This window comes from Felis catus, chromosome X (genome assembly GCF_018350175.1).
Source record: "Felis catus isolate Fca126 chromosome X, F.catus_Fca126_mat1.0, whole genome shotgun sequence".
NCBI classification, from domain to species: domain Eukaryota; kingdom Metazoa; phylum Chordata; class Mammalia; order Carnivora; family Felidae; genus Felis; species Felis catus.
Genome location: NC_058386.1, coordinates 49,417,881 through 49,437,315, shown reverse-complemented (window position 1 = coordinate 49,437,315; position 19,435 = coordinate 49,417,881). Strand labels below are relative to the sequence as shown.

Genomic DNA, 19,435 nt, shown 5'->3' with positions numbered 1-19,435 from the left:
ACTTTCTTTCCTTTTTTTCCAGGTTCATTATTTTCCATAGTTTGATCTTCTATATCACTGATTCATTTCTCTGCTTTGTCCATCCTCTTTGTAGTTGCATCCATTCAATTTTGCATCTTGGTTATAGGATTTCTTTTTATTTCTGGATGACTAGATTTTAGTTCTTTTATCTCTGAAGTAATGGATTCATTACTGTCATCCATGCTTTTATCAAACTTAGCCTTACAATTGTTATTTTAAATTTTGTTGCACACATCATATCTGTGCTGATTAATCCCTTGGCTGATACTTTTTCCAGTTCTTTCTTTTGGGGTGAATTCCTTGGTTTCGTCATTTTGTCTGAGTTACTCTTTATTTGTATGTGATTGTGAGGAAAGACTGTTGTATTCATGCTCCTGAGAGTAATAGCTATATAACGAAGAGGTCCAGAAAAGGGGGGAGGAGCTAGATCCTAGGTGTGTTTTCGTCGGCTTATTTAAAAGAGGCTAAATCCAAAAAATAAATATATATTTAAAAAATAAAAATGAATAAATAAACAAGTTGCTCTTTTCTATATCCCATAGAACAAAACAAAACAAAAACAAAAGAAGCTACATCTTATTTCCCCTACAGCTGAAGCTTTGCAGCTCTCTATGATCATTAGACTTGGTGCATGCAAGAAGTTTGTGTCAGTCTTTTGTTGTGCAGCTTGTTGTGCTGATTCTCAGGCTGACTTGCCCTAGTGGCAATGCACTTGCAGGGTCCAGGGGGTCAGGGCTTTGTGTAAGACACTCTGGCCTCCTCTTGCTGGTGCTGTTTTGCTTACTGAATTTGATCAGTGTCGATGGGTGTTCCCAGGGGTTTGGGGAATGGTGTTACCTGCTCTCCCCTCCCCAGAGTGGGGAGTTCACACCACTCCTCAGGAAGCCCTCTCAGAAGAACAATCACCCCTCCTATGTACAAAACTTCCATATGATCCCTGCTTTCACACTGTGTCCACGCTGTCTGCCTGCCAGGAGGCATAGCACACCATCACACCTGTGTTTAATCTCAAGTATGACTTGATTTAAAAACCTCAAACTTCAAAGACCCCCATTGCTTGGAACCACCTTGATCCTGTGTGGGAGGATCTCGCCACACTGTGGCCAGGTGAGGGTTCATCCCAGAAACGGTCATGTGACCATACAGTGGCTCAGAGTTTATGGTAAAGCCAGCAGAACACCAAGGCTTGCTGCCCTCAGTTGGGGTCCCCATTCATATACTAGTGAACAAGACTGCTCAATGCTGCCTGCTGGGTCTTTTGTCCCTGGAGAGGCCGTGCCACCCCTCCTAAATGCACTCCAATACAGGGAGCTGTTTCTCCCCATGTGACCCAGGGTATCCTTATACCATGCTGCCTGCTCCTGGGTCTCGACTCTCCTTCCCCACAGGAGCACTGCTAAGTCCACCAGGTACAACCTTGGGAATGGTACAGATGTCTAAAAGTTAAGACTTTGTACTCTGTTGTGTATAAAAACTTACAGTCCTTAAACCCTCTCCTTTTCCCAGTTACTGGTTTTGATGAAGAGTTATTTTTGCATAATTCCTTACATGCTCTCTCTTTCTCTCTCTCTCTCTCTCTCTCTCTCTCTCTCTCTCTCTCTCCATGATCAGTGCTCTCTCCCCTCCACAGCACCAGCAGCTCTTTTCTCCCCCAAATCAACACTCCACAACCCCTACCCTCCATGATGTGCCCTTTTCAAAATCTCTAGTTGTGCAGTTTGTTCTCTCAGATCTCAGATTTATTTTTTGGGTGTTCAGAATAATTTGATATTTATCTAGATGTGTTTGAGGGATGAGGAAAGCTTAGGGTTACCCTATGCCTCTGCCTTCTTAACCTCCTCCTCCTAAAAGTGCATGATTTTTTTCTTTCCTCTCAACTGTATTTCAAGTTCTTATAAGACTACCTGGAGTTTACCAGCGTGGTTCTGAATCCACCTCCCCTTTCCCAGGGTCAGGAGCATGTGGTCTGCTCTGAGCCACATGTGTAACTCAGAGGAGTTGAGACCTCGAGTTCTTTAGAATCCAGCTGAGGAAGAGGCATTTCATTTGAGACTAGTCACATTTCCAGTGCTGAGAAGCAAGTCTTGGCCAGTGTGGCTGCAGGTGACTGAAGAATGCAGACTGGCATAAGATGCAGTGGAAGAGATAGGATCCAATCCAGGACACTGCATTGCATTAGTTGTTACATCTCCATAGTCTCGATTGGCTCATGACAGTTTCCCAGACTTCTTTTTCCTGACCTTGATGGTTTTCAGCAGTACTGTCATTAAGCAGTGTTGAGCTGCTTCCAAAGGGATCCAGTTCCCCTCACTGAACTTGTTTGCACCACGCAAACACCCAACTTTGTGTTCCTGTGGATCCATCCCTCTGACGGGACTGCCTCCCTCCAGGTGCTTCAGGGCCCCTCCCTCATGGGAACATAGATGGTAAAGCTACCTAAGCCTGCCCCTCCTGCGCCTGTGCTCCTTGCAGATCCGCCCCGTCTAATACGCCCTTGGTCAGATCCCACTGAAGCAACACCACAGGCCTGACAGTGTGCAAGGAGACCAACAGGGGCCAAACCACTCCACAGTGAGTCCAGCCCCTGGAAGAGGGGAAGATAAGGTACACACCAGTCTGATTGTGGCCCCAGCGTTGGGCTGGGGGCAGATATCAGGTTGACTACAGCCCTGCCCAGCAACACGTTTCCCCTGACAACACAGGGGAAGCACCCTGCAGTTTAGAGCTACAACAGGGACTACCCAAAATGACGAAATGGAAGAATTTTGCTCAAAAGAAACTCCAGGAAGTAGCGACAGCTAACGAATTGGACAAAAATGATTTAACCAATATAACGGAACAAGAATTTAGAATAATGGTCATGAAATTAATGGCTAGGCTTGAAAAAAGTATAAAAGACAGCAGAGATTCTATTGCTACAGAGATCAAGGGACTAAGAAACACTCAAGGGGGACATAAAAAATATGCTATAAATGAGGTGCAAAATAAAATGGAGGCGACCACAACTTGCATTGAAGAGGCAGAGGAAAGAATAGGTGAATTAGAAGACAAAATTATGGAAAAAGAGGAAGCTAAGAAAGAGAGAGATAAAAAATCAAAGAGGATGAGGGGAGAATTATAGAACTATGGGATGCAATCAAATGGATCAATATCTATATCATGGGAATTCCAGAAGAAGAAGAAGAAGAGAGAAAGGTGCTGAAGGTGTACTTGAACAAATCACAGCTCAGAACATCCCTGATATGGGGAAGGAAAAAGGCATTGAAATCCAAGAGGCACAGAGAACTCCCTTCAGACGTCACTTGAAGCGATCTTCTGCATGACATATCATAGTGAAACTGGCAAAATACAAGGGTAAAGAGAGAATTCTGAAAGCAGCTAGGGAAAAACATGCTCTAACATATAAAGGGAGACTGATAAAACTACTGACGGATCTAACTACTGAAAGTTGGCAGGCCAGAAAGGAATGGCAGGAAATCTTCAATGTGATGAACAGAAAAAATATGCAGCCGAGAATCCTTTATCCAGCAAGTCTGTCAGTTAGAATAGAAGGAGAGATATGGGTCTTCCTAAACAAACAAAAACTGAAGGAATTCATCACCAATAAACCAGCCCTACAAGACTTCCTGAGGGGATCCTGTGAGACAAAGTACTAGAGATATCACTACAAGCATGAAACCTGCAGACATCACAAGGACTCTAATCCCATATCTTTCCATAATAACACTGAATGTAAATGGACTAAATGCTCCAATCACAAGACATAGGGTATCAGAATGGATGCAAAAACAAGACCCATCTCTTTGTTGTCTATAAGAGACTCATTTTAGACCTGAGGGCACCTTCCGATTGAAAGTGAGGGGATGGAGAACTATCTATCATGCTACTGGAACTCAAAAGGAAGCTGTAGTAGCCATACTTATATCAGACAAACTAGACATTAAACTACAGGCTGTAACAAGAGATGAAGGGCATTATATAATAATTGCAAGGTCTACCCATCAGGAAGAGCTAACCATTATAAATGTCTGTGCACCAAATACGGCAGCCCACAAATACATAAAACAATTGATCACAAACATAAGCAACCTTATTGATAAGAATATGGTAATTGCAGGGGACTTTAATACCCCACTAACAACAATAGATAGATCACCTAGATGGAGAATAAATAAAGAAACAGGGGCCCTGAATGATACATTGGATCAGATGGACTTGACAGACATATTTAGAACTCTGCATCCCAAAACAAAAGAATATACTTTCTTCTCGAGTGCACGTGGAACATTCTCCAAGCTAGATCACATACCGGGTCACAAAACAGCCCTTAATAACTATACAAGAATTGAGATCATACCATGCATACGTTCAGACCACAATTCTATGAAACTTGAAATCAACCACAGGAAAAAGTCTGGAAAACCTCCAAAAGCATAGAGGTTAAAGAACACCCTACGAAAGAAGGAATGGGTCAACCAGGCAATTAGAGAAGAAATTTTAAAAAAACATATGGAAACAAAGGAAAATGAAAATACAACAATCCAAACGCTTTGGGATGCAGCAAAGGCAGTCCTGAGAGGAAACTACATTGCAATCCAGGCCTATCTCAAGACACAAGAAAAATCCCAAATACAAAATCTAACAGCACACTTAAAGGAAATAGAAGCAGAGCAGCAAAGACACCCCAAACCCAGCAGAAGAAGAGAAATAATAAAGATTAGAGCATAAATAAACAATAAAGAATCTGACAAAACTGTAGAGCACATCAATGAAACCAAGAGTTATTTCTTTGAAAAAATAAACAAAATTGATAAACCTCTAACAAGGATAGTCAAAAAGCAAAGGGAGATGACCCAAATAGATAAAATCATGAATGAAAATGGAATTATTACAACCAATCCCTCAGAAATACAAGCAATTATCAGGGAATACTATGAAAAATTATATGCCAAAAAACTGGACAACCTGGAAGAAATGGATAAATTCCTAAGCATCCACACACTTCCAAAACTCAAGAAGAAAAAGAAAACTTGAACAGACCCATAACCAGCGAAAAAATTGAATCAATTATCAAAAATCTCCCAACAAATGAGAGTCCAGGACCAGATGGCTTCCCAGGGGAATTCTACCAGATATTTGAAGCAGAGATAATACCTATTCTTCTCATGCTGTTCCAACAAAGAGAAATGAAGGAAAACTTCCAGACTCACTCTATGAAGCCAGTATTACTTTGATTCCTAAACCAGACAGAGACCCAGCAAAAAAAGAGAACTACAGGCCAATATCCCTGATGAATATGGATGCAAAAATTCTCTATAAGATACTAGCAAATCGATTTCAACAGCATATAAAAAGAATTATTCACCATGATCAAGTGGGATTCATTCCTGGGATGCAGGGCTGGTTCAACATTCACAAATCAATCATTGTAACACATCACATTAATAAAAGCAAAGATAAGAACCATATGATCCTGTCAATCAATGCAGAAAAAGCATTTGACAAAATCCAGCATTCTTTCTTAATAAAAACCGTCGAGAAAGTCGGGATAGAAAGAACATACTTAAACATCCAAAAAGCCATATGAAAGCCCACAGCTAATATCATCCTGAATGGGGAAAAACTGAGAGCTGTCCTCCTGAGATGAGGAACATGACAGGGATGCCCACTCTCGCCACTATTGTTTAACATAGTGTTGGAAGTCCTAGAATCAGCAATCAGATAACAAAATGAAATCAAAGGCATCAAAATTGGCAAAGATGAAGTCGAACTTTCACTTTTTGCAGATAACATGATGCTCTACATGGAAAACCCGACAGACCCCACCAAAAGTCTACTAGAACTGACACATGAGTTCAGGAAAATCGCAGGATACAAAATTCATGTACAGAAATCAGTTGCATTCTTATACACTAATAATGAAGCAACAGAAAGACAAAGAAAGAAACTGATCCCGTTCACAATTGCACCAAGAACCATAAATTACCTAGGAATAAACCTAACCAAAGATGTAAAAGATCTGTATGCTGAAAACTATAGAAAGCTTATGAAGGAAATTGAAGAAGATACAAAGAAATGGAAAAACATTTGATGTTCATGGATTGGAAGAATAAATATTGTTAAAATGTCAATATTACCCAAATCAATCTACACATTCAATGCAATCCCAATCAAAATTGCACCAGCATTCTTCTCGAAGCTAGAACAAGCAATCCTAAGATTTGAATGGAAGCACAAAAGACCCCGAATAGCCAAAGTAATATTGAAGAGGAAAACCAAAGTGGGAGGCATCACAATCCCAGACGTAGGCCTTTACTTCAAAGCTGTGATCAAGACAACATGGTATTGGCACAAAAACAGACACATAGACCAATGGAATAGAATAGTGCCTCCAGAATTGGACCCACAAAAGTATGGCCAACGAATCTTTGACAAAGCAGGAAAGAATATCCAATGGAAAAAAGACAGTGTCTTTAACAAATGGTGCTTGGAGAACTGGACAGCAACATGCAGAGGAATGAACTAGACCACGTTCTTACACTTTTCACAGAAACAAACTCAAAATGGATAAAGGACCTGAATGTGAGACAGGAAACCATCAAAACCCTAGAGGAGAAAGCAGGAAAAATCCTCTCTGACCTCAGCCGCAGCAATTTCTTTCTTGACACATCCCCAAAGGCAAGGGAATTAAAAGTAAAAATGAACTATTGGGACCTCATGAAGATAAAATGCTTCTGCACAGCAAAAGCTGTTTGGTTTAATCAACAAAACTAAAAGGCAACCAACGGAATGGGAAAAGATATTTCAAATGACATATCGGACAAAGGGCTAGTATCCAAAATCTATAAAGATCTCACCAAACTCCACACCCCGAACAAACAAATAATCCAGTGAAGAAATGGGCAGAAAACATGAATAGACACTTCTCTAAAGAAGACATCCGGATGGCCAACAGGCACATGAAAAGATGCTCAACGTTGCTCCTCATCAGGGAAATACAAATCAAAACCACACTCGGATTTCACCTCACGCCAGGCAGAGTGGCTAAAATGAACAAATCAGGAGACTATAGATGCTGGCAAGGATGTGGAGAAACGGGAACCCTCTTGCACTGTTGGTGGGAATGCAAACTGGTGCAGCTGCTCTGGAAAATAGTGTGGAGGTTCCTCAAAAAATGAAAAATAGATCTACCCTATTACCCAGCCATAGCACTGCTAGGAATTTACCCAAGGGAAACAGGAGTGCTGATGCATAGGGGCACTTGTACCCCAATGTTTATAGCAGCACTTTCAACAATAGCCAAATTATGGAAAGAGACTAAATGTCCACCAACTGATGAATGGATAAAGAAGACGTGGTTTATATATAAAATGGAATACTACTTGGCAATGAGAAAGAATGAAATCTGGCCATTTGTAGCAACGTGGATATAACTGGAGAGTGTTCTGCTAATTGAAATAAGTCAGACAGAGAAAGACAGATACCATATGTTTTCACTCTTATGTGGATCCTGAGAAACTTTACAGAAGACCATGGGTGTACTGGAGGGTGATAAAGTTACAGAGAGGGAAGGAGCCAAAGCATAAAAACTGAGAACAAACTGAGGGTTGATGGGGGTAGGGGAGAGGAGAAACTGGGTGATGGGCATTGAGGAGTGCACATATTGGAATGAGCACTGAGTGTTGTATGGAAACAAATTTGACAATAATGTATATTTAATATAAAAAATAATACTTAAAAATTTTTTTAAAAAGAAATAAAATTAAATGAAGGAATATCTATAACACTAGCTGCAGTTTTCTTAAAGAAACTTGGCAAGCCAGAAGGGACTATGAAGATCTATTCATAGTGTTGAACTGGGAAAATCTGAGGCAACAATACTCTAACCACCAAAGACTTCATTCAGAATAGAAGGAGACAGAAAGAGATTTCCAGACAAATGAAAACTAAAGGTGGATGAGAATACTAAACGAACCATCAAAAAATATTAATGGGCATTATTCGAGTGGACAAGAAAGGCCAAAAGTGACAAAGACCAAGAAAGGACAGGGAAAATCTCCAGAAAAACTACAAAACAAGTAATGAAAAGGCACTAAATTCATATCAATCAGTAATTCCTCTGAAGATGTATGGATGAAATGAACCAATCAAAAGACATAGGGTGTCAGAATGGATGCGAAAATATGACCCATCTATGTACAGCTTACAAGAGATTCATTTTAGGCCTAATGACAACTACAGATAGAAAATGAGGTGATGGAAAAACTTTTCTCATGGCAATGCATGTAAAAAACAAAGCCAGAGTAGCAATAAATATATTGGACAAACTAACCTACAAAACAAAGATATTACAAGAAATAAAGAACTAAAATAAAGATGTTATACAAGCATAAAGTAGACAATCCTGCAAGAAGTTTTAAGAATTGTAAAAATTTATGCACTAAACATGGAGGAACCCAAATAAATGAAATAATAACAAACATAAATTAACTCATTCAAAATAAAACAATAATAGCAAGGGAAGATAACATCTCACTTGATCAATGAACAGATCATCTAAACAGAAAATCAACAAGGAAGCAAAACCTTTGAATAAAACCCTAGACCAAATGCATGTCACAGATATATACGGAATATGCCATCCCAAAGCCGCAGAATACACATTATTTTCAAGTGCACATGGGATATTCTCCAGAATAGATCACTTTATGTCACAAATCAGGCCTCAAAAAGCAGAAAAAAGGAAATAATACCATTAATATTTTATCAGAACACTATGAAACCTGAAGACAACCACAATAAAACCATTTTGGAAAGGAAAAAATACAAGGAAGCTAAACAACATGTTACTAAACAATGCTTGCATCAACCAGAAAATCAAAGAAGTTAACAAAAACACATGGAAACAAATTATAATAAAAACACGATGGTACAAAACCTTTGGGATACAGCAAAAGAAGATCTAAGAGGGGATTATATAGCAAAAGAGACTTACCCCAAGAAAGAAGAAAAATCTTAAAGACAACAAAACCTTACAACTGAAGGAGCAAGAAAAAGAACAAATAAGGTGTAAAACAATCAGAAGAAAGGAGATAATACAGACTAGAGCAGAAATACATGATACAGACTGCCAACAAACAAACAAACAATCAAACAAACAAAAAATAAGAGAACAATGAAACCAGGATCTGGTTCTTTCAAAAAATTAATAAAACTGAGAAATACCTAGCCAAATGTATAAAAAAAAAACAAATGTATAAAACAAATCAGAAATGAGAGAGGAGAAAATATGCACGGTATGATCTCTATCTTTTTGTACTTAATTAGCGCTGCTTTCTGTCCCAGTATATGGTCTATTCTGGAGAACGTTCCATGTGCACTGGAGTAGAATGTATGTTCTGCTACGTTAGGATGAAATGTTCTGAATATATCTGTTAACTCCATCTGGTCCAGTGTGTCATTCAAAGCTATTGTTTCCTTGTTGATTTTTTGAATAGATAATCTGCCCATTGCTGCGAGTGGGGTGTTGAAGTTTCCTACTATTATGGTATTACTATCGATGAGTTTCTTTATATTTGTGATTAATTGATTTATATATTTGGGTTCTCCCACATTTGGCGCATAAATGTTTACAATTGCTAGGTCTTCTTGATGGATAGACCCCTTGATTATGATATAATGCCCTTCTGCATCTCATGATACAGTCTTTATTTTAAGGTCTATATTGTCTGATATAAGTATGGCAACTCTGGCCTTCTTTTGTTGACCATTAGCATGAAAGATGGATATCCATCCCCTTATTTTCAATCTGAAGGTGTCTTTAGGTCTAAAGTGAGTCTCTATAAACATCATATAGATGGATCTTGTTTTCTTATCCATTCTGTTACCCTATGTCTTTTGATTGGAGCATTGAGTACATTGAAGTTTAGAGTACTGAAAGATTTGAATTCATTGCCATTATGATGCTTGTAGAGTTGGACTTTCTGGTGTTGTTCTCTGTTCCTTTCTAATCTTTGTTGCTTTTGTTATATATGTATATGTATATGTATATGTATATGTATATGTATATGTAAAGCAGCACTAATTAAGTACAAAAAGATAGAGATCATACCGTGCATATTTTCTCCTCTCTCATTTCTGATTTGTTTTATACATTTGTTTTTTTTTTATACATTTGGCTAGGTATTTCTCAGTTTTATTAATTTTTTGAAATAACCAGATCCTGGTTTCATTGTTCTCTTATTTTTTGTTTGTTTGATTGTTTGTTTGTTTGTTGGCAGTCTGTATCATGTATTTCTGCTCTAGTCTGTATTATCTCCTTTCTTCTGATTGTTTTACACCTTATTTGTTCTTTTTCTTGCTCCTTCAGTTGTAAGGTTTTGTTGTCTTTAAGATTTTTCTTCTTTCTTGGGGTAAGTCTCTTTTGCTATATAATCCCCTCTTAGATCTTCTTTTGCTGTATCCCAAAGGTTTTGTACCATCGTGTTTTTATTATAATTTGTTTCCATGTGTTTTTGTTAACTTCTTTGATTTTCTGGTTGATGCAAGCATTGTTTAGTAACATGTTGTTTAGCTTCCTTGTATTTTTTCCTTTCCAAAATGGTTTTATTGTGGTTGTCTTCAGGTTTCATAGTGTTCTGATAAAATATTAATGGTATTATTTCCTTTTTTCTGCTTTTTGAGGCCTGATTTGTGACATAAAGTGATCTATTCTGGAGAATATCCCATGTGCACTTGAAAATAATGTGTATTCTGCGGCTTTGGGATGGCATATTCCGTATATATCTGTGACATGCATTTGGTCTAGGGTTTTATTCAAAGGTTTTGCTTCCTTGTTGATTTTCTGTTTAGATGATCTGTTCATTGATCAAGTGAGATGTTATCTTCCCTTGCTATTATTGTTTTATTTTGAATGAGTTAATTTATGTTTGTTATTATTTCATTTATTTGGGTTCCTCCATGTTTAGTGCATAAATTTTTACAATTCTTAAAACTTCTTGCAGGATTGTCTACTTTATGCTTGTATAACATCTTTATTTTAGTTCTTTATTTCTTGTAATATCTTTGTTTTGTAGGTTAGTTTGTCCAATATATTTATTGCTACTCTGGCTTTGTTTTTTACATGCATTGCCATGAGAAAAGTTTTTCCATCACCTCATTTTCTATCTGTAGTTGTCATTAGGCCTAAAATGAATCTCTTGTAAGCTGTACATAGATGGGTCATATTTTCGCATCCATTCTGACACCCTATGTCTTTTGATTGGTTCATTTCATCCATACATCTTCAGAGGAATTACTGATTGATATGAATTTAGTGCCTTTTCATTACTTGTTTTGTAGTTTTTCTGGAGATTTTCCCTGTCCTTTCTTGGTCTTTGTCACTTTTGGCCTTTCTTGTCCACTCGAATAATGCCCATTAATATTTTTTGATGGTTCGTTTAGTATTCTCATCCACCTTTAGTTTTCATTTGTCTGGAAATCTCTTTCTGTCTCCTTCTATTCTGAATGAAGTCTTTGGTGGTTAGAGTATTGTTGCCTCAGATTTTCCCAGTTCAACACTATGAATAGATCTTCATAGTCCCTTCTGGCTTGCCAAGTTTCTTTAAGAAAACTGCAGCTAGTGTTATAGATATTCCTTCATTTAATTTTATTTCTTTTTAAAAAAATTTTTAAGTATTATTTTTTATATTAAATATACATTATTGTCAAATTTGTTTCCATACAACACTCAGTGCTCATTCCAATATGTGCACTCCTCAATGCCCATCACCCAGTTTCTCCTCTCCCCTACCCCCATCAACCCTCAGTTTGTTCTCAGTTTTTATGCTTTGGCTCCTTCCCTCTCTGTAACTTTATCACCCTCCAGTACACCCATGGTCTTCTGTAAAGTTTCTCAGGATCCACATAAGAGTGAAAACATATGGTATCTGTCTTTCTCTGTCTGACTTATTTCAATTAGCAGAACACTCTCCAGTTATATCCACGTTGCTACAAATGGCCAGATTTCATTCTTTCTCATTGCCAAGTAGTATTCCATTTTATATATAAACCACGTCTTCTTTATCCATTCATCAGTTGGTGGACATTTAGTCTCTTTCCATAATTTGGCTATTGTTGAAAGTGCTGCTATAAACATTGGGGTACAAGTGCCCCTATGCATCAGCACTCCTGTTTCCCTTGGGTAAATTCCTAGCAGTGCTATGGCTGGGTAATAGGGTAGATCTATTTTTCATTTTTTGAGGAACCTCCACACTATTTTCCAGAGCAGCTGCACCAGTTTGCATTCCCACCAACAGTGCAAGAGGGTTCCCGTTTCTCCACATCCTTGCCAGCATCTATAGTCTCCTGATTTGTTCATTTTAGCCACTCTGCCTGGCGTGAGGTGAAATCCGAGTGTGGTTTTGATTTGTATTTCCCTGATGAGGAGCAACGTTGAGCATCTTTTCATGTGCCTGTTGGCCATCCGGATGTCTTCTTTAGAGAAGTGTCTATTCATGTTTTCTGCCCATTTCTTCACTGGATTATTTGTTTGTTCGGGGTGTGGAGTTTGGTGAGATCTTTATAGATTTTGGATACTAGCCCTTTGTCCGATATGTCATTTGAAATATCTTTTCCCATTCCGTTGGTTGCCTTTTAGTTTTGTTGATTAAACCAAACAGCTTTTGCTGTGCAGAAGCATTTTATCTTCATGAGGTCCCAATAGTTCATTTTTACTTTTAATTCCCTTGCCTTTGGGGATGTGTCAAGAAAGAAATTGCTGCGGCTGAGGTCAGAGAGGATTTTTCCTGCTTTCTCCTCTAGGGTTTTGATGGTTTCCTGTCTCACATTCAGGTCCTTTATCCATTTTGAGTTTGTTTCTGTGAAAAGTGTAAGAACGTGGTCTAGTTCATTCCTCTGCATGTTGCTGTCCAGTTCTCCAAGCACCATTTGTTAAAGACACTGTCTTTTTTCCATTGGATATTCTTTCCTGCTTTGTCAAAGATTCGTTGGCCATACTTTTGTGGGTCCAATTCTGGAGGCACTATTCTATTCCATTGGTCTATGTGTCTGTTTTTGTGCCAATACCATGTTGTCTTGATCACAGCTTTGAAGTAAAGGCCTACGTCTGGGATTGTGATGCCTCCCACTTTGGTTTTCCTCTTCAATATTACTTTGGCTATTCGGGGTCTTTTGTGCTTCCATTCAAATCTTAGGATTGCTTGTTCTAGCTTCGAGAAGAATGCTGGTGCAATTTTGATTGGGATTGCATTGAATGTGTAGATTGATTTGGGTAATATTGACATTTTAACAATATTTATTCTTCCAATCCATGAACATCAAATGTTTTTCCATTTCTTTGTATCTTCTTCAATTTCCTTCATAAGCTTTCTATAGTTTTCAGCATACAGATCTTTTACATCTTTGGTTAGGTTTATTCCTAGGTAATTTATGGTTCTTGGTGCAATTGTGAACGGGATCAGTTTCTTTCTTTGTCTTTCTGTTGCTTCATTATTAGTGTATAAGAATGCAACTGATTTCTGTACATGAATTTTGTATCCTGCGATTTTCCTGAACTCATGTGTCAGTTCTAGTAGACTTTTGGTGGGGTCTGTCGGGTTTTCCATGTAGAGCATCATGTTATCTGCAAAAAGTGAAAGTTCGACTTCATCTTTGCCAATTTTGATGCCTTTGATTTCATTTTGTTATCTGATTGCTGATTCTAGGACTTCCAACACTATGTTAAACAATAGTGGCGAGAGTGGGCATCCCTGTCATGTTCCTCATCTCAGGAGGACAGCTCTCAGTTTTTCCCCATTCAGGATGATATTAGCTGTGGGCTTTCATATGGCTTTTTGGATGTTTAAGTATGTTCTTTCTATCCCGACTTTCTCGACGGTTTTTATTAAGAAAGAATGCTGGATTTTGTCAAATGCTTTTTCTGCATTGATTGACAGGATCATATGGTTCTTATCTTTGCTTTTATTAATGTGATGTGTTACAATGATTGATTTGTGAATGTTGAACCAGCCCTGCATCCCAGGAATGAATCCCACTTGATCATGGTGAATAATTCTTTTTATATGCTGTTGAAATCGATTTGCTAGTATCTTATAGAGAATTTTTGCATCCATATTCATCAGGGATATTGGCCTGTAGTTCTCTTTTTTTGCTGGGTCTCTGTCTGGTTTAGGAATCAAAGTAATACTGGCTTCATAGAGTGAGTCTGGAAGTTTTCCTTCATTTCTCTTTGTTGGAACAGCATGAGAAGAATAGGTATTATCTCTGCTTCAAATATCTGGTAGAATTCCCCTGGGAAGCCATCTGGTCCTGGACTCTCATTTGTTGGGAGATTTTTGATAATTGATTCAATTTTTTCGCTGGTTATGGGTCTGTTCAAGTTTTCTTTTTCTTCTTGAGTTTTGGAAGTGTGTGGATGCTTAGGAATTTATCCATTTCTTCCAGGTTGTCCAGTTTTTTGGCATATAATTTTTCATAGTATTCCCTGATAATTGCTTGTATTTCTGAGGGATTGGTTGTAATAATTCCATTTTCATTCATGATTTTATCTATTTGGGTCATCTCCCTTTGCTTTTTGACTATCCTTGTTAGAGGTTTATCAATTTTGTTTATTTTTTCAAAGAAATAACTCTTGGTTTCATTGATGTGCTCTACAGTTTTGTCAGATTCTTTATTGTTTATTTATGCTCTAATCTTTATTATTTCTCTTCTTCTGCTGGGTTTGGGGTGTCTTTGCTGCTCTGCTTCTATTTCCTTTAAGTGTGCTGTTAGATTTTGTATTTGGGATTTTTCTTGTGTCTTGAGATAGGCCTGGATTGCAATGTAGTTTCCTCTCAGGACTGCCTTTGCTGCATCCCAAAGCGTTTGGATTGTTGTATTTTCATTTTCCTTTGTTTCCATATGTTTTTTTAAAATTTCTTCTCTAATTGCCTGGTTGACCCATTCCTTCTTTCGTAGGGTGTTCTTTAACCTCTATGCTTTTGGAGGTTTTCCAGACTTTTTCCTGTGGTTGATTTCAAGTTTCATAGAATTGTGGTCTGAACGTATGCATGGTATGATCTCAATTCTTGTATAGTTATTAAGGGCTGTTTTGTGACCCGGTATGTGATCTAGCTTGGAGAATGTTCCACGTGCACTCGAGAAGAAAGTATATTCTTTTGTTTTGGGATGCAGAGTTCTAAATATGTCTGTCAAGTCCATCTGATCCAATGTATCATTCAGGGCCCCTGTTTCTTTATTTATTCTCCATCTAGGTGATCTATCTATTGTTGTTAGTGGGGTATTAAAGTCCCCTGCAATTACCATATTCTTATCAATAAGGTTGCTTATGTTTGTGATCAATTGTTTTATGTATTTGTGGGCTGCCGTATTTGGTGCACAGACATTTATAATGGTTAGCTCTTCCTGATGGGTAGACCTTGCAATTATTATATAATGCCCTTCATCTCTTGTTACAGCCTGTAGTTTAATGTCTAGTTTGTCTGATATAAGTATGGCTACTACAGCTTCCTTTTGAGTTCCAGTAGCATGATAGATAGTTCTCCATCCCCTCACTTTCAATCGGAAGGTGCCCTCAGGTCTAAAATGAGTCTCTTATAGACAACAAAGAGATGGGTCTTGTTTTTGCATCCATTCTGATACCCTATGTCTTGTGATTGGAGCATTTAGTCCATTTACATTCAGTGTTATTATGGAAAGATATGGGATTAGAGTCCTTGTGATGTCTGCAGGTTTCATGCTTGTAGTGATATCTCTAGTACTTTGTCTCACAGGATCCCTTCAGGAAGTCTTGTAGGGCTGGTTTATTGGTGATGAATTCCTTCAGTTTTTGTTTGTTTAGGAAGACCCATATCTCTCCTTCTATTCTAACTGACAGACTTGCTGGATAAAGGATTCTCGGCTGCATATTTTTTCTGTTCATCACATTGAAGATTTCCTGCCATTCCTTTCTGGCCTGCCAACTTTCAGTAGTTAGATCCGTCAGTAGTTTTATCAGTCTCCCTTTATATGTTAGAGCATGTTTTTCCCTAGCTGCTTTCAGAATTCTCTCTTTACCCTTGTATTTTGCCAGTTTCACTATGATATGTCATGCAGATCGCTTCAAGTGACGTCTGAAGGGAGTTCTCTGTGCCTCTTGGATTTCAATGCCTTTTTCCTTCCCCAGATCAGGGAAGATCTCAGCTATGATTTCTTCAAGTACACCTTCAGCCCTATTTCTCTCTCTCTTCCTCCTCTGGAATCCCAATGATGCATATGTTATTGCGTTTTTTCACATCACATAGTTTCCTAGGTCTCCCCTCATACTCCTGGATTTTTTTTATCTCTCTTTTTCTCAGCTTCCTCTTTTTCCATAGTTTTATCTTCTAATTCATGTATTCTCTTCTCTGCTTCTTCAATCCGAGCTGTGGTCGCCTCCATTTTATTTTGCACCTCATTTATAGCATTTTTAACTCCTCCTGACTGTGTCTTAGTCCCTTGATCTATGTAGCAATAGATTCTCTGCTGTCCTCTATATTTTTTTCAAGTCCAGCAATTAATTTTATGACTATTATTTTGAATTTATTTTCTGTTATATTGCTTAAATAGTTTTTGATCAGTTTGTTAGCTGTCGCTACTTCCTGGTGTTTATTTTGAGGAGATTCTTCTGTTTCATCATTTTGGATAGTCCTTGCAGTGGTGCAGAACTGCAGGGCTCTGCCCCTGTGCTGTCTGGAGTAACTTGTGTTGGTGGGCAGGGCTGCAGTCAGACCTGATGTCTGTCCCCAGCCCACCGCTGGGGCCACAGTCAGACTGGTGTGTGTTAGTGTCAGGCGTTGGGTGGGGTAAAGATAGGAGTTAGAGTCAAAAATAATTTTTTGCAGTCAAAGGCTTTATTGGGAACTAAGGTTCCAGGTGAGGTTCTGTGACTCAGGGAGTGAGAGGAGTCAGGGATGTTGCGCCCGGGTGTGGTGGGGTAGGGTTTTTAAGCTGCAGCAGTTCTGGGTTTAGTCCGGGTGGGTTTTTCTTTCACGCCAGGTTGTGCTGTTGCTCGTTGATTGGTTGACCTTCAGTTCATTCTGGAGAGCTGCTCGGGGCTTTCCGTTGGATTGTGCTGGCACTCAGTGATTGGTTGACCTTCAGTTGTTTCGGCACACTGGTGAGGTGGCCGTCGCCTTCCAGGGACATCCTAACACTGTGTACCTTATCTTCTTCTCTCCCAGGGGCAGGACTCACTGCAGAGTGGTGTGGCCCTTGTCTGGGCTACTTGCACACTGCCAGGCTTGTGGTGCTGCTTTGATGGGTTCTGACATATTAGCCGGGGTGGATCCACAAGGTGCACAGGGGCGGGATGGGCAGGCTCAGTTCGCTTTGCCTTCTGTGTTCTCCTGTGGGATGGGCTCTGTGGCACCGGGAAGGAGGCATACCTGTTGGAGGGATGGATTCACAGAAGCATATCATTGGGTGTTTGCACGGTGCAAGCAAGTTCCGTGATGGGAACTGGTTCCCTTTGGGATTTTGGCTGGGGGATGGGTGAGGGAGACATTGCTTCCCAGTGCCTTTGTTCCCCTCTGAGCTGTGCTCTGTCCTCTGGGGCTCAACTCTCCCTCCCGTTGTCCTCTAGCTCTCCAACTCTCCAAGCAGAGTGGTTGACTTATAACATTCCAGATGTTAAGTCCCATTGGCTGTCAAAACACACTCTGTCCGGCCCCTCCGCTTTTGCAAGTCAGACTCAGGGGCTCTGCCTTGCTGGGTGGGCTGCCCCTTCACCACCCTGGCTCCCTCCCTCCAGTCCATGTAGCGCACACCACCTCTCTGCCCTTTCTACCAGCTTCCTTGGGCCTCTTGATACACTTGGCTCTGGCGAGTCTTTTCTGCTAGTCTTCTGGTTGTTTTCTGGGTTATTTAGGCAGATGTGGGTGGAATATAAGTGACCAGCAGGAGGCGGTGTTCCCAGCATCCTTCTACGCTGTCACCTTAATACTGCCTCCCCCCCACCCGCCCTTTACTTCTGAAGGACTTCAGCTTTGACCTGTTCCACCCCTCTGTGGGAGGGTCTCACTCAGCAATGGCTGAAGGAGCACTGGCTGAATGTAGGCTGCACCCAGGAACACTCGCTGGACCCTGCTGCTGCCAGTGCCCTGACACTGTGAACAGGTGCCAGCCCGCCCAAGAAAAAGTTCATGAGATAGTGTAGCAGCAGCTTTTCAGGGATTATGGAAAATCACATCACATATCTTGCACCAGGCTTCACTCTTAACCTTGTTACAACACCAGCGAAAGTGGCCATTTTCTGGGGTCTACTGGGACTAGGTGCCTTCAACAGTCTCTACCAAACGTCCTTCTAGTAGTGGAACCACTTTTATCCATGTGGCCCGTGAACCTCATGGACCCTTCTCTGTTCCTGGGGATTCACCCTTCCTATCTGAGCACCACCAGATATCAAGCTGCAGAGTTGAAGACTTTGCACTCCCCTCTGTTTACAGTCTCTCCTTTCTCCTTTCTCCTTTTTTAGTTTAGTCTCTGCTGCTGGTTCCAATTTTCCACTTTCTCTCCAGCTGCTTTTGGGGAGGGGTGCTTTTCCTGTATTCTCCCCCTGCCCATCTCCTTCCTCTCTCTGCCAGCAAAGGCACCTCCCTTCCCGTGGCTTCTTGCTCCCAAGTTCACATCTCCACACCATGTTCCTACTGAATTCTGTGGTTCAGGTTGTGCAGATTGTTGTGTTAATCCCCCAATCAGTTTTCTAGGTTGCAGGATGGTTTAATGTTGTTCTGGCTGTATTCATAGATGCCAGATACACAAAAAACTTCCATGCTGTTCTGCCATCTTGGCTCCTCACCCAGCATAATATCTATTCTTTTGAATCTGTTCCAAAAAATATGGAAATGAAAAAGAAAATTTCAAACTCATTCTGAGGTCAGCAGCATGTTTATTTCAAAACTACACAAAGACCCTGCTAAAAGGAGAATTACAGACCAATTGCCCTGATGAACACTAATGCAAAAGTTCTCAACAGGACACTATCAAATTGATTCAAAAATGCATTAATTATTCACCATGATCAAGTGGGACTTATTCTTGGACTTCCAGGCTGGTTCAGAATCTTCAAATCAATCAATTTTACTGATCACATTAACATAGAAAAAGTATAAGAATCATATGATCCTCTCAATAGATGCAGAAAAGCATTTTACAAAACACAGCATTGTTTCTTGATAAAAACAAAAACAAAAACAAAAATTTCAAGACAGTAGGGATAGAAGAGACATACCTCAATATCATAAAGGCCATATACAAAAGACCCACAGCTAATATCATCCTCAATGGGGGAAATCAGAGTATTCCCCCTAAGGTCAGGAACATGATGGGAATGTCCCCTATCACCACTCTTTTTCAACATAGTACTGGAAGTCCTAGGCACAGCAATCAGAAAAGAAAA

The 19,435-nt window shown here is 39.6% G+C and overlaps 1 protein-coding gene across 1 annotated transcript in view; it reads right to left on the bottom strand.

Annotated features, from left to right (window-relative positions):
* Positions 1–16,867: 16,867 nt before the first annotated feature.
* The window catches only part of LOC111558779, a 219,499-nt gene continuing 216,931 nt past the window's right edge, over positions 16,868–19,435 (bottom strand). The window contains exon 3 of the mRNA XM_045051185.1: positions 16,868–17,423. Within this exon, the coding sequence (XP_044907120.1) occupies positions 17,201–17,423 (223 nt within the window). The 3' untranslated portion in view covers positions 16,868–17,200. The remainder of the gene's footprint in view (positions 17,424–19,435) is intronic.